Source organism: Pelecanus crispus, chromosome 5 (assembly GCF_030463565.1).
Source record: "Pelecanus crispus isolate bPelCri1 chromosome 5, bPelCri1.pri, whole genome shotgun sequence".
Lineage (NCBI taxonomy): Eukaryota > Metazoa > Chordata > Aves > Pelecaniformes > Pelecanidae > Pelecanus > Pelecanus crispus.
In genome coordinates this window covers 42451343-42471130 of record NC_134647.1, presented here as the reverse complement: position 1 = coordinate 42471130, position 19788 = coordinate 42451343, and the positions used below count along the sequence as shown (strand labels likewise).

Sequence of the window (19788 nt, the reverse complement as noted above, 5' to 3'; positions counted from 1 at the left end):
AACTGTTCCCATCATTAGGAAAACCAAAAGTAATATAGTGAAAGAAGAATTAACCACTACGTAAAGATAATCCTAGTCTAGGGAAAGAAACAGAAATTATTACTGAGCTACATGTGGAAAAAGTAGTTGCAGGGTGATGCATGTATATTTGAGGTATATGTAATGCACTTCAAATGCACTGTGTTTTGCCTTAAGGATTTTACGGCCCTGGGGGTGGGGAGAAGGATGGAGTTTGAGGCAGAAACTAATTTTTTAAACCCTGAAGTGAAGAAAATTCTTGTTTGAAATAATTTTAAATAAGGACTTAAAACTCGATCCCTATGTGGAGCACCCTGCAGACCCCACGTGAGCAAGTTTTTTGCCTTCTCAAGATAATATAGCCAGGCTTGCTGAACATGTCGGCTCTGAAAGAAAATGGACCAATGCATTGTACTAATGGCACCTGCATGATTTATTCATGCATGTGAAGGCCACTGTGTTCAACACGAGTTGGGTGCAGGCAGTAGGTTCAGCAAAGCAGTATGCCAGGCATGTTGCCCGTGCAGAGTTGCTGCCTGTAATAATGACCATTTGTCTGGCACGTCCAGCAGCCCAGGCTGCCAAACATCCCAAAATGGGGGAGATGGGTGTTTGGTGTTGTTGAGCCATACATCATCATTCAAATAGTGATGTGCCAACCCATCAGCAGAATTAGCAGGCCTCTAGATCAAATGTGCCTGGACAAGGACGTGGCAGGGGATGATGAAAGACAGCCAGTTAACATAGCTTTTAATGTCACCTTAAATGTTTCTTCCTCCTCTTTGTACACTGGGTCCTGTCTGGCCAGAGAAGTCATGAACTCGGCAGTCCTCAGTGGCTTCCTGGTCATCTGCAGGAGGCGTAGCTCACTCAGGACAGCTTGCACCACCTGGACAATGTGTCCTTGGGTGAAACCATCAGACACCTTTGCTAGGCAGCTTATGTTCAGCAAGTTGGTGATCGCTCCACCATTCTGCAGGATGATGTGTTTCCATAATACTGTTCATCAGGATCCAGAAAAAGAGAGAACGCCAAAGCCATGCAATAAGGAAAGCAGGAGAAATATTTTTGCATTTTAAAATTGAAACAGGAAAATAAGGTGTATAGGTTAGGAAAGCCAAGATACAAATTTTTCTTGTTTGCCATTTCTTTCATCTACAGATTTGTAGCATAGAGGCCTTTGGGCACGTCTGTTCTTAAACCATTAGTGATCATTTATTGGCTACCAGTCAGTTCTTTCAAAAAAATCATTAAGGGCACATAACATTGAGGTAGATATGTGTGTAAAAATGGAAAGAACTACTGAAATATGCCTAGGTGTATACACAGAAAGAGAACCCGTCCAGAATGTTCCCATTTTGGTGTGTAGACTTAAGTACCTATATTAACAGCCTGTTTTTATTTCCATGACCCTGATCACAGGTTACTCCTGCTGAAGTGAGGGCTGCTATGGGGACTCAATGTCTGGTTTGGAAGCCAAAGGCTTCCAGCTATGCAGGCACATGTTGCAAAGGCCAAGTGTACATTTCTGTGATTGGCATTTTGCTCAGTTGTTAAATGGTGAACCTGTTTGTATCTTCTAGCTGTGAACCTCTGTGGCATGAAGATTTTTTTATGTTTGTGAAGTGCCTGAGATTTTGCTTCCAAAAAACCCCGAATTAATAGGAGTAATAAATGGTTTTGTTTTATCCTCTGTAAAGTAACAGTCTGTCTCAGAGAAACTCAGTAAAACTTTCATGCCATCTCACCATGCTTTCCTTTAAAGCCCTATGTGAGAACACTTGGAAAAAAAATAAGAAGTTTTATCCATAGAGATTAAAAAGGTTCTTGAATGAGACAGACAATTTGTGGTTTGAGTATCCTGTGTTTGAATGCTTATATGTAGTATGAAAAAGTTGGGCGGAAAGTTAATGGTACCGGATGTTGGGGCAGTAATGTCCTGGAGAAAACCTGCCTTACTCTTGCTTCGATTGTAATGTCGATACTATGGACTTGTGCCCATAACTATTGACAACTTCGTACTACATTTTTCACTCTGGCAAATTGTGATCTTCTACTTGAATTATAACTATGCTCAATAATATTGGCTGAATCACTAATTCATAAAAGAGGAATTGATGTGCACAACAGTGAGCACTACTTCTGTACAGCCATATATTGTGTGCCACAGCTTCTATTGAGGTAGGATCATGCATAATACGAGATACTGACTTGCTGGGTGATTAATAGCAAGAAACCAGTACAGGATCATGAATCTCCCAGTTCAATGATTTCCATTGTATGTTTGTTGTTTCCATCATGCATAGATTGGAATAGTCTGGTTTGTAACAAAATGGAGGATTGTAGCAGACAGGTAGCTTGTGCACTGTGGCTACAAATACTTGTTATGTCATGGCTTTTTTGTCAAAACAAATTTCTTTAGTTCCCAAATTGGGTGTCAGGCACTGAAAATTGTCAAGACTGGAAGCTGAGTGCTCTGTACTGCAAAGATCGTATTTCCATTGAACTCGAGGGAAGGCTGAAGCTAAAGAACAAACCTGGCAACGTCTTAAATGGGACAATGCCAAAGAAGTAAAGCTACAAGTTTAATCTGCTTTAAAATGCCAAGAGTTAACTTTCCGGGGCATTCTGAAGTCTGCAGCTGAAATCCCTTTGGCTGGCCCTTTTTTTGACTCCGAATTAGTGGTAAGAATACCAGAATGCGATGGTTCAGTCCCCAGAAGTGAACACAGCTAAATTCAGCTGCTATCACCTCCTTTCTCTAGGTCTTATTCATGTCCCTTATCTGTTAGCAATTTATCAGAGCTGTAACATAACATGAAACACATGTTAGCTTGCTTAGAGATCATTTCCCATCCACACTATGAAAATTATTGTATGTGGGAGAGATTTACAATGTGCTAGGCAGTCAAAACCTGTCTTGAGCTTGCCCAAACATGCATCATCTCAGTACCTTGGCTGCCTCCATGAAAGGCAGCATAAACTGGACTTCACAATACAGTTGCATGCTTTTTTTCTAATAAGGTGACTATGCAGAGCAAAATTGTAGTCAAGGCACAATGGTGTAGCAAGATCCTTGAACTGAATGTAGTTTCCTTTATTACTCTTCTTCTGGGACATGATCCAGCAGAGATTAGTGGCATGGAGGCAGTCTGTTTTCACTGATATGGTGACCAATAGGGACACTCATGCTAGGAGCTGCTGGTAGAAGAAACACACCCTTGAGTCCTAACTCAGTGTTTGGTGCCATTCTGAATAGCCCCAAACCTTTTTTCCACATTATCTTTAGACTGAACTGAAACAGCCCTTCTGCTTATGAGTCACCACATCAGACTCCTTAGTACCCAGAAAAGTGTATTAAACCACATGATATCTGTGATTAAACCACAGGAAAAAAAATTATACTTCTGCAAACAAAAGTCCTTCTACCAACCAATTCTGACGGATGTGGACAAACTACCTTTTTTTTTTTTTTTCAGTAATTTATTCACATTATGATGCTTAATTGGGAGCATTTCTTCATAGTCAATACTGAGCTGTTGCAGCCTTCAAGGTTATTCAAATGTGAAAACAAACTTGCATGCTTGAAATCTTGTCTTCTTTCTACCCATATAAATTTGTCTAATAAAACAGGTTTTTCATTACAAGCTTTGACTGTCAGCATACCGGGTCCTCAATGAATTTGTCAGAGTATGGGAGGGCTTGTCTATCACCACTTGATAGACTAGGCATGAAAAATTGTGGACGATTCTACAATTTCTCTCATGATCTGTAAGTACAAAAGTGGAATTTGATAGTGACAAAACTCTCAATTCTCCAGACATGGTTCTGTTTATGGAGAGGCCCTGAAGTGTATTGTTTGGAGTATGTAAATGGGATAGGAATAACAGAAATTCAGAATCCTTCTGTAAAAAGAAAAGCTTAAAATAGAAAGTGTGTATTGAAATAGGATCTTATCCTTCCTACAGTGAAAAACCAGCTTGGTATGAACACAGTGCATGCTAAGCAACTCATGAAGAAATGCTAATCACCGCAGAACAGTATTTTAAACCCTTCTCCCAACTTCCACTTTTATTATCTGATCTTTGGGGTAGCCTGCATCAGGAATTGAAAATTTAGGCAATACTGAAATAAATTGAAAATTCATACCTGGGGTACAAATTGAGGTTAAAGTCAGTTCTGATGATAACCAGACAATAAGCATGGATTTTAAACAGTAGTAATCAATGGAATTTGATTGAAATACTTGCCAAATCTTGAAGCGTAGTCAGGCCTAGGAATCAGAATAATTTTTTGGTAGACTTTGCAGAAAGGTTTAAGATTAGCGTCGAAGGGACGGTTGGTGGTTCCCACTAGCAGCACTCTGTCCTGTGCTTTCAAAGCCTTAAGGAATTTGGGGAGGATCTTTTCCAGTCGTTTTGGGTTCATCTTCAGTGCATACATGTAAATACAAGGAGGAAAGAGTTCTTACCAATGCTGACAGTTTAGAGTTAATGAGGTGAAGTTGTAGGCATGCTATATACAACAGGAGTTTCTGCTTTTTAGTAGTATAGTTGCACTTATTATAAGCAGACTAGATGCTCAACCTAGGTAGAAAGCCTCTGTCTTCTGAAATTTAGGTAAAGACTTGATTTCTGCTTATGTGTTTGTGGGTTTGTGCTAGTGCCTTCCACTATTGAATTTGCTGGTCCTGTTATTAAAAGCAGGAAGGAAACAACTCATTTAAATAAGGAAATCCTGATTTCCAGTTCAAGGAGAAATATTGCTTGGACCTGCATACCTGATGAACCTTAACAGATAGGAAAATTGCCAGAGCATGTAACCTGGTGCAGAATCCTCCCAGCTCTCAGAAGTTATGATCTACCAACTCCTACGCATGGTTTAAATGTGAAAAATACACTCCCTAATTTTTGCTGTGATTTTTAGCTTGCTGAGGCTCTAACCTGAGAACACAAGCTCTTTGAACTCAGGTTCATTTCTTTGCAATAATTTACTATTTGACTTTATAACAAATATTTAACTACTATTTACAGAACAGATGAGTATCAAGCAAAACCTGGTTTTGGATAGTTATGTTTGATAATGTTCAAGTGAATATTGGTGGAAAAGTGTAATCAAATTGCTGTGGTGTCACTCTACTGTTAATAAAGCTATAAGTGAATAACTCAGGATAGTGTATTGTATTCAGAGAAGGCTAATGACTTGTAAGCCTCTTCTCAGACATCATAGAATGCTTTGGGTTGGAAGGGACCTTTAGAGGTCATCTAGCCCAACCCCCCTGCAGTGAGCAGGGACAGCTTTAACTAGATCAGGTTGCTCAGAGCCCCGTCCAACCTGACCTTGAATGTTTCTAGGGATGGGGCCTCCACTACCTCTCTGGGCAACCTGTTCCAGTGCTTCACCACCCTCATTGTAAAACATTTCTTTCTTATGTCTAGTCTAAATCTATTTTTCTTTAGTTTAAACCCATTATTCCTTGTCCTGTCACAACAGGCCTTGCTAAAAAGATTCTCCCCATCCTTCCTGTAGGCCCCCTTTAAGTACTGGAAGGCCGCAATAAGGTCTCCCCGCAGCCTTCTCTTCTCCAGGCTGAACAACCCCAACTCTCTCAGCCTGTCCTCGTAGGAGAGGTGCTCCAGCCCTCGGATCATTTTGGTGGCCCTCTTCTGGACCCGCTCCAACAGGTCCATGTTCTTCTTGTGCTGAGGGCCCCAGAGCTGGACGCAGTACTCCACGTGAGGTCTCACCAGAGCAGAGTAGAGGGGCAGAATCATCTCCCTCAACCTGCTGGCCACGCTGCTTTTGATGCAGCCCAGGATACGGTTGGCTTTCTGGGCTGCAAGCGCACATTGCCGGCTCATTTCCAGCTTTTCATCTACCAGTACACCCAAGTCCTTCTCCGCAGGGCTGCTCTCAATCCCTTCATCCCCCAGCCTGTATTGATATCAGGGGTTTCCCCGTCCCAGGTGCAGGACCTTGCATTTGGCCTTGTTGAACCTCATGAGGTTCACACAGGTGCACCTCTCCAGCTTGTCCAGGTCCCTTTGGATGACATCTCGTCCTCCTGGCGTGTCAACCGCACCTCTCAGCTTGGTGTCACCTGCAAACTTTCTGAGGGTGCACTCAATCCCACTGTCATTGATGAAGATAAATAGCAGAAGAAGATAAATAGCACCGGTCCCAGTACGGACCCCTGAGGGACTCCACTTGTCACTGGTCTCCATGTGGACATCGAGCCATTGACCACGACCCTCTGGATGCGACCATCTGACCAATTCCTTATCCACCGAACAGTCCACCCATCAAACCCATATCTCTCCAATTTAGAGAGAAGGATGTTGTGGGGGACTGTGTCGAATGCTTTACAAAAGTCTAAGTAGATGACATCCATTGTTTTTCCCTTGTCCATTGATGCAGTCACTCCTTCATAGAAAGCCACTAGGTTGGTCAGGCAGGACTTGCCCTTGGTGAAGTCGTGCTGGCTGTCTCAAATCACCTCCCTGTCCTCCATGTGCTTGAGCATATCTTCTAGGAGGATCTGCTCCGTGATCTTCCCAGGCATAGAGGTGAGGCTGACAGGTCGGTAGTTCCCAGGGTCCTCCTTTCTTCCCTTTTTAAAAATGGGCAAAACGTTCCCCTTTTTCCAGTCAGCAGGGACTCCACCTGACTGCCATGACTTTTCAAATATCAAGGAGAGTGGCTTGGCAACTACATTGGCCAATTCCCTCAGGACCCTGGGGTGCATCTCATCAGGTCCCATAGACTTGCGTACGTTCAGGTTCCTCAGGTGGTCTTGAACTTGATCTTCCCTTACAGTGGGAGGGGCTTTACTCCCCTGCTCCCCATCTTTTGGCCCATCGATTTGGGAGGGGTGAGGAGAGAGGTTGCCAGTGAAGACTGAGGCAAAGAAGTTGTTGAGTACCTCAGCCTTCTCCTCGTCCGTTGATACAAGGTCGCCATTCTTGTTCATTGGGGGGTACGCTTTCTTGAACCTTCCTTTTCTGGTTGACATACCTGTAGAAGCCCTTCTTGTTATTCTTTACATCCCTTGCCAAATTCAGCTCCAGCTGCGCCTTGGCCTTCCTGACCCCCTCCCTACACAACCGGGCAGTTTCTCTGTACTCTTCTCAGGACACCTGTCCCTGCTTCCACTGCCTGTGCAGTTCATTCTTGCTCTTTAGTTTGACCAGCAGGTCTCAACTCAGCCATGCTGGTCTCTTCCCTTCCTTGCCTGATTTCTTACACTTGGGGACTGATAGCTCTTGCGCTCTATGGAAGGTGTCCTTAAAGATCTGCCAGCTCTGTTGTGTTCCCCTGTCCCTGATGATTGAGACTTAACATCCAAGTTACCCCCACTCACTTGAAAAATCTTACTCTAGATCATGTTGTAATTTTTTTATTACATAGTAGGCAGCTCCCTGAGAAACTTGAGCCTAAACTTCAACCCAGTCTTCCTTAATGTCAATGAGGAAGAAACAATGTCCTACAAACCTTCTCAGTTGAAAGGCAATAATAAACACCTATGAATCTACACCATATGTACGATATTTGTGATCCAATTTTTCTGTCGTCTGCAGACAGCTGGCAGAAAGGAGACAAAGCTCTGTTCTTTGGAGCGAAAGCTACAGAGGAGGGGAAATTGGGAAATCAATAAGAAATCCTCAAAGTCTTGGGGTAGAGTCACACAGTTATTTTCTAGCTAAACTTTTCTTAATTACAATATGTCTGTTTTCTCATTCTTTTTATTCTCATGGTCATACTGTGCATCTTCCCAAGTTTGCCAATCGCTTAATCATGATAAGGAGTTGAGCATGTCTTGGCACTAGGGCTTAGGTCCAACTCTGGAGCATGGACATGTTGCTTGCCAGGATGATACATCCAGCTCATGTTTTTGCTCTTGGATGAACTATTCCTATGGCCATCATTGAATGCCAGCTGCCATCTTTTAATCTCCTCCTTGTTGTGCCTATGCACCCAACACTCCCAGGAGAGTGGGATGCCTGCACTTGCTCCTGAAGAATGTGTCTTGTAAGCACAGTAGGTCTGCCCTGAAGCAAAGGAGAAGTTTTGGCTTTTCTCTTGCTCCAAAAGCAAGTATGTGTCTCTCCCCATGCTCAAACAGTATGTTTGCTGTCTGAGGGCATGACTTCAAATCACAAGCTCTTATCCAAACTTTGTTATTCCCTTGTTGGGAAGCTTTTGGTAATGAACTTGACTTCTCTGATCATTAAACAAGCTGTTGTTATGTATCTACCTTGGAACTTTTAGCCAACTTTGCCACCTTTGCTCTGTCAGGGAGATCTGGTCACAGCAATGACTGAAATGTGGATTTACTTTGATTTTAACACACTTTATGTTGGCTAAATTACACTCTGTGATTTATGTATCTGTTGCTACTCATAGGCTTCAAACTTTCCTCTTCTTCATGTGTATTGGAAGGAAGTGCAAATGTTCTCTACGATGTTTCGAGACATCAATATTGCTAGAAAAGTGAGAGTTATCAAGTTATTTTAGGTTTGGAGGTGGGGGGGTAGAGGAATCCCATCTCGTTGAAAAGACTGATAGAAGATAATAGTTGCTTGAAGTGAGACATGGTGTTTTCTGGGCTTGCAGTATGTTTTCTGCTGGAAAAACTGACTCTATTGGGAGATGCAGAGAATTTTTAAAACAATTGTCTGAATCCTATTTCACCCCTTATTTGTGAAAATAAATCCTAATTTATCGCCAGCATTTAGAACATCATTTTTTGGGTGACAAATGACTTTCATGGATTCCCACTGATCTAGAGCTGGTTACAAGAAGTGGTCATTGCTCAGCTTGCAGGAATCTTAATTTTAAAACTTTAAATCATTGTACTAGCATCAGAGACCAAGCTAAACACTCCACTCATGTTAAGCCTATTAAGCCAGACTGGCATTTATGTGTCAGCAGCTCCTGTCATGCTTGTGAAACTAATGTGTGTCCATAGTGCACACATTTCAGGGATATGTCCTGAAAGCTAATAATATCTCCTCCACTTTGAAGAAAATGTGCCAGTAGCAAGAAAGGCTGTTGAAGAGGCAAGCTATGATTTCAACTATCATGTGGACCTGAGCTGGAGAAAAGTGGGGTGAATTGTGAAGGTGACTCCTATTTGTTTAACTATGAGTGCCTGAACTGCTTGCACATCATCCTTGGCAACTGGATTTACCATAACATGTTTGCTATTTGACTGCTTTGCGTCCTTTGGGGAAGGACTGGAAAGAGACTACTTTTCTAGTGGGTATTGGAAGAATTTAAGGCTTCTTTTTACAAGGTTCTCAGTCATGGTGCCAGAAATGTCATGCTGGGATGAGCAAAGTGAATTCCACTCACTCTTAGCTTCTGAGGGCTGAGCTTGGCTCATCTTCTCCAAAATTCTAGCGCTCCTAAGGAAGACTCCCCAGACTGCCTGTCCCTCCTGTTCCATGCTCTCTGGCTCCAAGTATTGGTTATGCTGTGAACCATCTCGGACATGAGTGATTTCAAGCCTGGAGCCATTCACTCCCACCAAGAACACAAGAGACCTCTTGTTAAATGCCCACATGTCTTGGGATGCGATAGCAGGGGCAAAGGTGATACCACCAACTCTGAGGTGGGCAGGGTGAGAAATTTTTCCACACTGGTGGCTGTCAAAGCAGACAAAGATCATGACTACTCTGGGTAATCTTTGGCCCCTATTCTTATTTTTAATCCCCATCTGCACTTGCTGTCAAGGTTGGAGCCCAAGAGAAAGGTTCCCTTTTGGTGTGGGGACCACTAGAGGGCATCAACCACTGCACACCCATCAGCTCATACAGCCCTCATCCAAGGTGATGCTTCATTGATCTTCTAAAATACAGGTTTATGTCCATCCCACAGCCTAAAGGCACAGGACTCACCTTAAGAAAAAAGGTTTAATTTTTCACATGGAGCTCTAAAAGTAAAATATTTTTCAAACAGCATGAATCTAATCAGGATTTCAGGTGAATTGCTCTCTGCTGCAATGGTTGAATTGCTGTGCCTATTGGGCAGTGGTTTAATTTTCTTTCTAGTGGGGATGCTACACAAGAGAGGAAGGAATGGAAGCAATGGCAATAGGACTCCTGGGAGCCCAAAGAAAATAATCTGTAAACATAACTATTTAACATAGGCTCTTTGTTTTCACAGTGGAAACTTATCCTTGTTACTTTATTGTTCACTTTGGCTCCATCCAATTTCTCAAATTAATAGAGCTGAACAATTTAAGCTCATCTTAACTTTTAGTTTCTTGCCTCATATTTTGAAATTCTCCATTATTCTTTTCTACTTTTCAGTGCACTGATGAGCAGTGACTGGACTATTTTTAAATAAAGCAAGTATAGGTGTGTAGGAGAGAAATGTGACCTCTTGGGGGCTCTTAAGAAGTCACAAGACTCTCTTAAAAGAAAAAAATGTTAGTGAGACAAGCTATTATCAAGCAAGCTTTAGCAGGTCTGGTCATACTGGTATGTGCTAAGCTAAGAAATATACTTGCTCTTTTGTGTTGGCTGCAATGCAACAGGAGAAATTATCTGCACTGGAATAAAAAAGGAGCAACTCACCTCTTCTTCAGCCTTCAGCACTGCTTTAGAAAATACTTTTTCTGTGTCTCCAATCCACACAACTGAAGGCTGCAATTGCTTAGCCACCTAAGAGAAAATGGGGGAGAGAAAGCATGAAGTTGAATAAAATGGCTGCAGTTTCATACCTGTGTACTTATAGTTATGCTTTTGAATCCATATTTCAGCAGTTAAAATTAGCCTGGTTTATTTTTTTCCACAAATGTTCAGCACTCACGGATAGCACTGGCTCTGCTCAGCAGCCTTGGCAAATCAAACTGTTTCTAGTTAGGAATCTAACATTAAGAACCCAACACAAATTGGATCATTTTGACTGCTATGCTTATCTTTAATTTCTCAACCCAAATTCAGTTGCAGTTCTGCAAAAGGAAGCCTGGACTTGAAGTTCAATGGCAAACAACAGACCACCAGCAGCTTTAGACTGGCTGCCCTGCTTGTAGGATCCCTCCCTGGTTTTCCAAGGGCAATACAGATGGGGAGACAGGCAAGACATGGCTATTGCATGAGAAACGAGGGTTCTAATCTTTATGCAAAACAGGCTGATATGTAATCTTCTGGCTTACAAAATAGCATTTAATTTGTAGTTAGCCCAAGAATTAAAATGGAACCTGTTAAATTTGGGGGGGTGGGGGGGGCAGGGGGGTGTCTCTACAAATGGGTTTTCTGGCTCCAGAGTCAGAGGCACTATACCTCTGGTTCACAGCAGGATGGCAGCAATGCTACAGGTTTTTCCACATCTTGCACTCTCCCTATTGCTATAGAAACGCCAGTGGTTTAGACATTCTGCTGCCAAATTTTTAATCACTTTCCAGTGGCTCTCAGAGCTGTGCTAGTTTGCTCAGCAACAAAAGTGATGGCTCAAGTCAATGGGTAATGAGAAAGAGACTGCATTCTTCTGTCCTGCTTTTTTTTTTTTTTCTTCCCAGTTGAAACTGCTGCTTCCTGGAAGGAAGCTTACAAAATCGATAGGTTGTATATATCATAAGCTCAGTGTCTGATTGACAGCCAGTGCAGGAAGAATTAAGTAATGAACATCTTTCTTCAAAGCACCACAGTTCATTTTTATGGATGCATTTCAAAAGCACCAAGTGAGTGTGCGTCTGTACAGTAAAAATGGATTGAAGATAGGGGAAAAGAATAGTAGATGAGGGTTGTTAAACTTGTTTGCTCTGCTTTGCTGCTGATGGGGTGAGGTGGAAACAATGCCATCTTTGGCATGTGACTATTTGCAGTAACTCGTCAGTCCTAGACTATGTCAAGTGGTATCTCCAAGTTAGAATCATAGAATGGTTTGGGTTGGAAGGGACCTTAAAGATCATCTAGTTCCAACCCCCCTGCCATGGGCAGGGACATCTTCTACTACACCAGGTTGCTCAAAGCCCCATCCAACCTGGCCTTGAACACTTGCAGGGATGGCAACTTCTCTGGGCAACCTGTTCCAGTGCCTCACCACCCTCATAGTGAAGAGTTTCTTCCTTATCTAATCTAAATCTACCCTCTTTCAGTTTAAAGCCATTATCCCTTGTGCTATTACTACATGCCCTTGTAAAACATCCCACTCCAGCTTTCTTGTAGGCCCCATTTAGGTACTGGCAGGCTGCTATAAGGTCTCCCCAGAGCCTTCTCTTCTCCAGGCTGAACAACCCCAACTCTCTCAGCCCATCTTCATGGGAAAGGTGCTCCAGCCCTCTACTCATCTTTGTGGCCTTCCTCTGGACTTGCTCCAACAGGTCCACATTCTTCTGATGGTGGGGTCCTGTGCTGGTTTTGGCTGGGATAGAGTTAATTTTCTTCATAGTAGCTTAGTATGGGGCTATGTTTTGGATTTGTGCTGCAAACAGTGTTGATAACACAGGGGTGTTTTAGTTATTGCTGAGCAGCGCTTACACAGAGTCAAGGCCTTTTCTGGTTCTCACCCCACCCCACCCCACCAGTGAGTAGGCTGGGGGTGCACAAGAAGTTGGGAGGGGGGACAGCTGACCCCAACTGAACAAAGGGATATCCCACACCATATGATATCATGCTCAGCATATAAAGCTGGGGGAAGAAGAAGAAAGGGGAAGTTCAGAGTGATGATGTTTTGCCTTCCCAAGTAACCGTTATGTGTGATGGAGCCCTGCTTTCCTGGAGATGGCTGAACACCTGCCTGCCAATGGGGAGTTGTGATTGAATTCCTTGTTTTGCTTTGCTTGAGTGGCTTTTGCTTTACCTATTAACTCAGGGGATGAGATAAAGACAGTTTTTTTCTCACTTACCCTTCCGATTCTCTCCCCCATTCCACGAGGGAGGAGTGAGCAAGCGGCTCTGTGGTGCTTTGGAAGCATTAGAATAGGCTGCCCAGGGAAGTGGTGGAGTCACCATTCCTAGAGGTGTTGAAAAAAAAGTGCAGATGTGGCACTTTGGGACATGGTTTAGTAGGCATGGTGGTGTTCGGTTGACGGTTGGACTGATGATCTTAGACGTCCTTTCCAACCTTGATGATTTTATTCTAGTTTTACTTTCATTAAAAAACAGTCCAGCCACCAAACCAGGAAACATGAAATTAATTACTACTCTACCCTTAATTGGTTTAGTGGTGGACTTGGTAGTGTTAGGTTAATGGTTGGACTTGATGATCTTAAAGGTCTTTTCCAACCTCAACAATTCTGTGGTTCTATACTTACTTGCCAGCTGTGGTTAAACTACAACAGGGCCACAGAGCTGGATCCAGTGCTCCAGGTGGGCTCTTAGAAGAGTGGAGTAGAGGGGGAGAATCACTTCCCTCAATCCACTGATCATGCCTCTTTTGATGCAGCCCAGGATATAGTTGACTTTCTGGGCTGTGAGTGCACATTGCTGGGTCATGTTGAGCTTCTCATCAACCAACACCCCCAAGGCCTTCTCCTCAGGGCTGCTATCAATCCATTCTCCGCCCAGCCTGTATTTGTGCTTGGGATTGCCCCAACCCATGTGTAGGACCTTGCATTTGGCCTTGTTGAACTTCATGAGGTTTGCACAGGCCCACCTCTCAAGCCTGTCAAGGTCCCTCTGGATGGCATCCCTTCCCTCCAGTGTGTCAGAACACACAAGCTCAGAACAGCTTCATTGAGGAAAACTGAGCTCTTTCTTTTGTTGGAAGGCAGGAACTCAAATGTTTAGCACTAATAATGAGGAGTTAAAAAATAAAAACATCATATCATGAAAGATAATATGAAAAACCTGTAGAAACTGATGTGTGGACCTAGGCAGTTGTGTGAATGTTTATGTGCATGTACAACTTCAGGGGTAACTTCTCAGTCCAGCAGTGTATTGAGCATACAAGCTGGAATGAAATGACATATTAAAATCGTACAGCAATAATATCTGCCATTTTAAGGTTTTTTTTTTAATCTATCTCCTATTTATCTATTTTCAGAGCTCTGTTTGGCATATTCCTAAGCCTGCCCACACTCTGCAAGGTACATTTGAGAGGGCAGGGTTGTGGCTTTCATTGAACTGAGCTGTGCAGCAGCCTTAGATTCAGAGTTTTTCTGCTGGGTGTCCTGCTAAGTCAAGGGCTCAGACACCTGCAGAAAATGCAAGTCAGTCCTACTGATTTGCACTTGCAGGTGAATTCAGTTAGCTCCTGACTGTCTGTAAAACAGGTTTGGAGACAAGTGGTGAAAGAAGAGTTATGTGGTAGCATGATTATACAGCAGAGATGGGATAACTGACATTCTTTGTAAAATTAAGACTTGGGAAGAAAAATAAAGGTGTAGTTTAAGTTGCTAAAAAAACCCCTACAGCTTCTTAAAGAACTGCATTTGCAGTTTGTGCACCCACTATGAAATCTATTGTGATGTGTGGAAACTATGACTTGGAGACCCCTACTGAACTCAGCACCGCTAATGAATGGATTATCAGCTGGGGCTTTCTGATGTTTCTGATGGTGACTTTTACCTTCTAAAACATATGATAAGAACCATTTTTTCCTCCCGCTCTGTGCTTGCCTGGAGAGGATGTCAGGAGGGAGATGAGGCAGTGGGAAACTGTTCCCATTGAAGCCTGCCTTTCCCCTGAGTGAAGACTGGGCTGGTGGCATGCTGTCTACTCAAGTTTACAGGCTGCGTCCATACATTGCCACCCTGACACTCTGTCATTGTGGGATCTGCTGTTGCTTTCTCCCCAGTTCGCTTGTGTTTACAATTAAAGAGGTGCTATGCATTTGCTTCGTAAGGAGAATACTAGTCTTCCGGTATTTTTGCTTTGCAAGGTAATGCAGCTATATGAAGCCTGGGGAGCTGCGTAGCTGTTTTGCAATATATTCTCCCTACCTGTGTGTCTGATGCTGTACTGCCATGTGACGGGGAATAAGGGTGGGGGAGGTTACAGAGGCTATAAAAGCTGTTGGCAATGGTTGAACTCTGCTTGTGTACTTCAAAGGCAACTGTGTTGTCCCTACCGTGTGGCCACTGCAGTTGGGGATGTGCGGATTTTCCCCATTTGGCTCAGAGACAGCTTCTGTGGTTAGCAGCCCTCTAAAATGGAGCCTTAAGTTTTTAATCAGACTGTAGTTTCATTTTAACTCTTAAGGAAGAGTGCTCACTGTTTTCACGCCTGTAGTTGTCTTTTTTGGCAGCCTTTATTTCCCCACCCAGTAAGTAGAAATACAATGAATAAGCTCAGTTTTGTCTGTTTCTTAGAGATACCTTCCTGTGCTTTCTGTTTTGAGGCAATGATCTAAATGCATAAACCGGCCTGCATATATTTTTCTGGTGTTGATACACATTTAATATGACCAAATTCAACACACTGTGTTTGGGCCTGGCTGTCTTTTTGGTTTGGTGGTGTTTTTGTTTTTTTTTTTTTTTTAAAGACAGATGAGACACCCAGAATCCATCGGCATCTAATTTAAATTGTTGGCAGATACATAGCAGACTGTATATCCCCTGTGAAAGTGCTGCATTTGAATTATCCACGGACAGTTTGAATCCATGGATAATTAAATGCACTGTACATAATTAATTTCTAATTGAAACTTTATTAGCTTTGCTGTGTTCAACAATTTGTCGGAGCTGCCAGCAGATGGCTCCTTAACCCTTCTAATACCGCACCGAGCCATCAGCCACTTGCGTGGGAAACCGCTCTCTGATGGGTCACAGAGGCTTGATTTGCTCTTCAGGAAAATCTGTATGAAAAAAGCCTTCTCCTCCTGCTCTCTATCAACATTTATCAAAGATCAAACAGCATTTTTGAAAGCCTTGGGTTAAACTTTTCAAACCTGAGAGCTAGAGTTTAACAGTTAAATTGTTACACTTGATAATACAGAAACTTGATTCTTGCAGGGCACACATGCACAAGGCTCCTCCAGACTTGAAGGCTTTGATGGAACTTTTTTAAAAGGCCCAAGACTAAGATTTTTCTGGAAGCTTAAGTTGTTACTGAAAACTGCTCAATACTTTGTAGTTTATATTCACAGAAATGCTTCGAAGCAGCTAAAGCAGCAAGGTGCTGAAACCTGTGATTAGACCTTATCTGTGGGAGCCTTACCAGGCAAATATTCCAGTGCTATAGTGTTGATGTCACTATACGTGATGTATGTCTTCTAACACAATGCTTTTTTTTTTTTTTTTTTTTTTTTTTAGACGTTAGAGTAACACAGTGTAAAGCTGCTTTGTCACAGAAATAACACTGTGTATTTGAGTACTGGTGATACTTAACACTTCAAAAGTCTAGGCTTCTAGCAGGCTGCACTGCACCAAGACGAATTGCTCTGGGATGCCTGGAAGAAAGGCTGATTGTACTGTTCCCAAATTTCAATGTAATGGAAAAGTCTTGTGTGGCATGGAAATGCTAAATACACAGAGACTTCTGTCAATGTACTGGGGTAAACTGTACCTGGTTCTTCAGACTGCCAGAAAAATGGCCCATTTGAAGGGACATTGGCAGATGACACCAGACTGGGTGGGAGTGTCGATCTGCTCTAGGGTAGGATGGCCCTGCAGAGGGACCTGGACAGGCTGGACCGATGGGGTGAGGCCAACTGTATGAGGTTCAACAAGGCCAAGTGCTGGGTCCTGCACTTCAGTCACAACAACCCCATGCAATGCTACAGGCTTGGGGAAGAGTGGCTGCAAAGCTGCCTGGCCAAAAAGGACCTGGGGGTGTTGGTTGACAGCTGGCTGAACATGAGCCAGCAGTGTGCCCAGGTGGCCAAGAAGGCCAGCAGCATCCTGGCTTGTCTCAGGAATACTGTGGCCAGCAGGAGCAGGGAGGTGATTGTTCCCCTGTACTCGGTGCTGGTGAGGCCGCACCTGGAATACTGTGTCCAGTTTTGGGCCCCTCACTACAAGAAAGACATTGAGGTGCTGGAGCGTGTCCAGAGAAGGGCAACAAAGCTGGTGAAGGGTCTGGAGCACAGGCCTTATGGGGAACGGCTGAGGGAACTGGGATTGTTTAGCCTGAAGAAGAGGAGGCTGAGGGGAGACCTTATTGCTCTCTACAACTACCTGAAAGGAGGTTGTAGTGAGGTGGGTGTTGGGCTCTTCTCCCATGTAGTTAGCGATAGGACGAAAGGAAATGGGCTCAAGCTGTGCCAGGGGAGGTTTAGGTTGGAAATTAGGAAAAATTTCTTTACGGAAAGGGTGGTCAAGCATTGGAACAGGCTGCGCAGAGAGGTGGTGGAGTCACCATCCCTGGAAGTGTTCAAAAAGTGGGTAGATGTGGCACTGTGGGACATGGTTTAGTCTAGTCTACCCTTGATTGGTTTAGTGTGGACTTGGTAATGTTAGGTTAATGGTTGGACTGGATGATCTTAAAGGTCTTTTCCAACGTAAATGATTCTATGATTCTATGACAACACAGCGGTGGTTACAAATAAATGAACCTGATTCAGTGGAAAAAAATTGATGACAGACTTCAAAATTATGTTGCCTCTAAATGCTGGGATTATATAATTTAATCTTAAACTCCATTGTATTCCTTTTTGGGTATAACAGTTTTATAGTCACCTCTGACTTCCTAAGTAGTATAACTAAATAGCCTGATAACAGAGTCCCCTAACAGTGATGGTGTTGAAATATTTCTGCAGCTTGCTGCTCTGTAAAACTCCTTGTTCAGTAGAGACGGCTGCACAGCACACGCTGAGCTGTTGATACACATACATGACTTCTCCGCTGGTATTTCCTCCTGGCCACATCTTTCCCAACCTTTTAGCCTGGTCAGTGTTGCACTAATAACATTTTCCCATGTGTGGCTTTTTGTACAATATGGTTTCTGTGTGCTGTTGTGGCCCTGGTAAAGGACCCTGAGAGGGCTTGTCTCACTCTGGTAGTGATTAACCTGATGGCTGCCTTATGGTTGCTAATGGAAGGCCTCTGCTTGTCACTTTTATTGCCTTGGAGTTAAGCCTTATGAACTACCTGCATTTTTACACCTCTGTGTCATGGAGTCATGCATTCTACCCTCTCTTCTTGGTCCTTTCTGGATTTGTTTTTATGTTTCTACGCATCCTTCACTATCCTTCTTTGCATCTTTTATATAAGCTGTTGTACTGCAGCAGTGTTTTGTGCCTTGATGGGAACATAGCAGAGTCAAAGGCATTGGTTGGCACAAGCTGGTGGAGAGCTCCACTGAGTTCAGACTGGCTCAATACATGGAAAATGTGGCTTAATTGAAATATTTCCAGCATGTTCTGGCTCATGCTTGAAGGACGAGTTTTATTTTGGGGACTGCTGGGAAGTGCTTCTATATTAGAGGCAGATCCTCTCTTTTCACTCTGAAGCAGAGCTGACCTGGCAGGCTTTGCTATGTCTTTGTGGAGAACACAAGTGCTTGGGCTTGGTGTTCGCAGCTTCTTTCAATAGTTTTCCTATTCAATATTAATCTTCCTTACATTTCCTTTGAATAAGCAGATTGAAATGTTGGTGTTTTCCTGCTCTGGTATGAGAAGTCATTTCCTCCGTATGACATTTAAAGTGCCTGCTTTGAGTAACACACAAGCCTCTCATTTGGATCAGGGCTGGTATGTCTCTTGCAAGTCTCCTCCCCAAAATAAGGGAGGAGGGGAAAAAGAATTTGGCTCTTGCATCTGAAACAAATTAAAGTTTCATTTCTTCCAATGCTAGTCACTTGTCCAGGGTGTCTCCCATGAAACAACTGCCAGCAGTCAACACTCAGTTATGGACAGAAAGTTTCCTAATGGTCATTTTATGCTCTCCAGAGTTTCCTTTTATTACAGAAACTGTTGTTTGCAGATGTGATAGGTAATCAAAAGTGCAAGTTTACTTCACCTTTATCACAGAGCACCATTACTTCTTATTTATTAAATCTTGGTGTTTAACAATGGTTACATGGATCATAAGATAACAGAAAAAGAACTGTCACGTTTCCTGTCATTCACTTACAACTGTAAGTGGAAGGTCTGTATTCTGCTTGACTAACTCTGTATAAAGATTCCTGCAAATCAGGATATAAAAGATTCCTTATCCTTTGGTTCCTTCTGAAGCTGTTTTCCTAACATATAAACATTTTTCCTTGTTGCAACTTGTGTCTGTTGCCTCTTACCTTATGGCTGTGTACCTCTGGGAAAAAATCTGTCTCTGTTCTCTGTACCAGGCTTGTCAATGCCTGTCTTGTAACAGGGTAGTCCCATACTGGACACAGTATTCAGTTGTGGTCTCATAAGTGCCAAACAGAGGGGAATAATTAATTGCTTTAAGTGGTTGGCTATATTCTTGCTGATATAGGCCAGTATGGGGCTGACTCTTTGCTGCATGGAGAGGCTGTTAACTCACGTTCAACTTGCTGTCCTTAAGAACACCCAGTCCTTCCCCACAAAGCTGTTGTCTAGTCAGTGGGCTACAGCCTGGACCTCTTTTTGCTGTTGTATGGAGTTACTCCATCCCAGGTGCAGGATTATGATACTGGATGGGAGTATTGGATGCTGTAAAGAAGCAGTGACTGATGGTAGGACAAATAGAGTGGTTGGGTGTGGCAGGGACTTAAGAGTTCCCAGAGACAGAGAAAATGACACGTTTGCCGTTGTCAAGACCAAAGAAAGAGGGAGCGTAACTGCATAGATGAAATGATGCATGGATGGAGGATTGCTTCCAGCCTGGCTCTGAGAACCTACAGAATCTGAGTCGAAATCATCAGCAGATTGGACAAATCAGTGACTTGGCTGCGGGGACAGAATGTGGCAGGCAGAAAAGTG

General features: G+C 43.1%; 1 protein-coding gene across 1 annotated transcript in view; it reads right to left on the bottom strand.

Moving 5' to 3' along the window:
• DRC11 (dynein regulatory complex subunit 11) overlaps positions 1 to 19788 on the bottom strand; it is a 118514-nt gene that overhangs the window by 10700 nt on the left and 88026 nt on the right. Inside the window, exons 16-18 of the mRNA XM_075711189.1 lie at positions 10599 to 10685; positions 4269 to 4446; positions 779 to 1017 (exon numbers count right to left, since the gene is read on the bottom strand). Of these exons, the coding sequence (XP_075567304.1) occupies positions 779 to 1017; positions 4269 to 4446; positions 10599 to 10685 (504 nt within the window). The remainder of the gene's footprint in view (positions 1 to 778; positions 1018 to 4268; positions 4447 to 10598; positions 10686 to 19788) is intronic.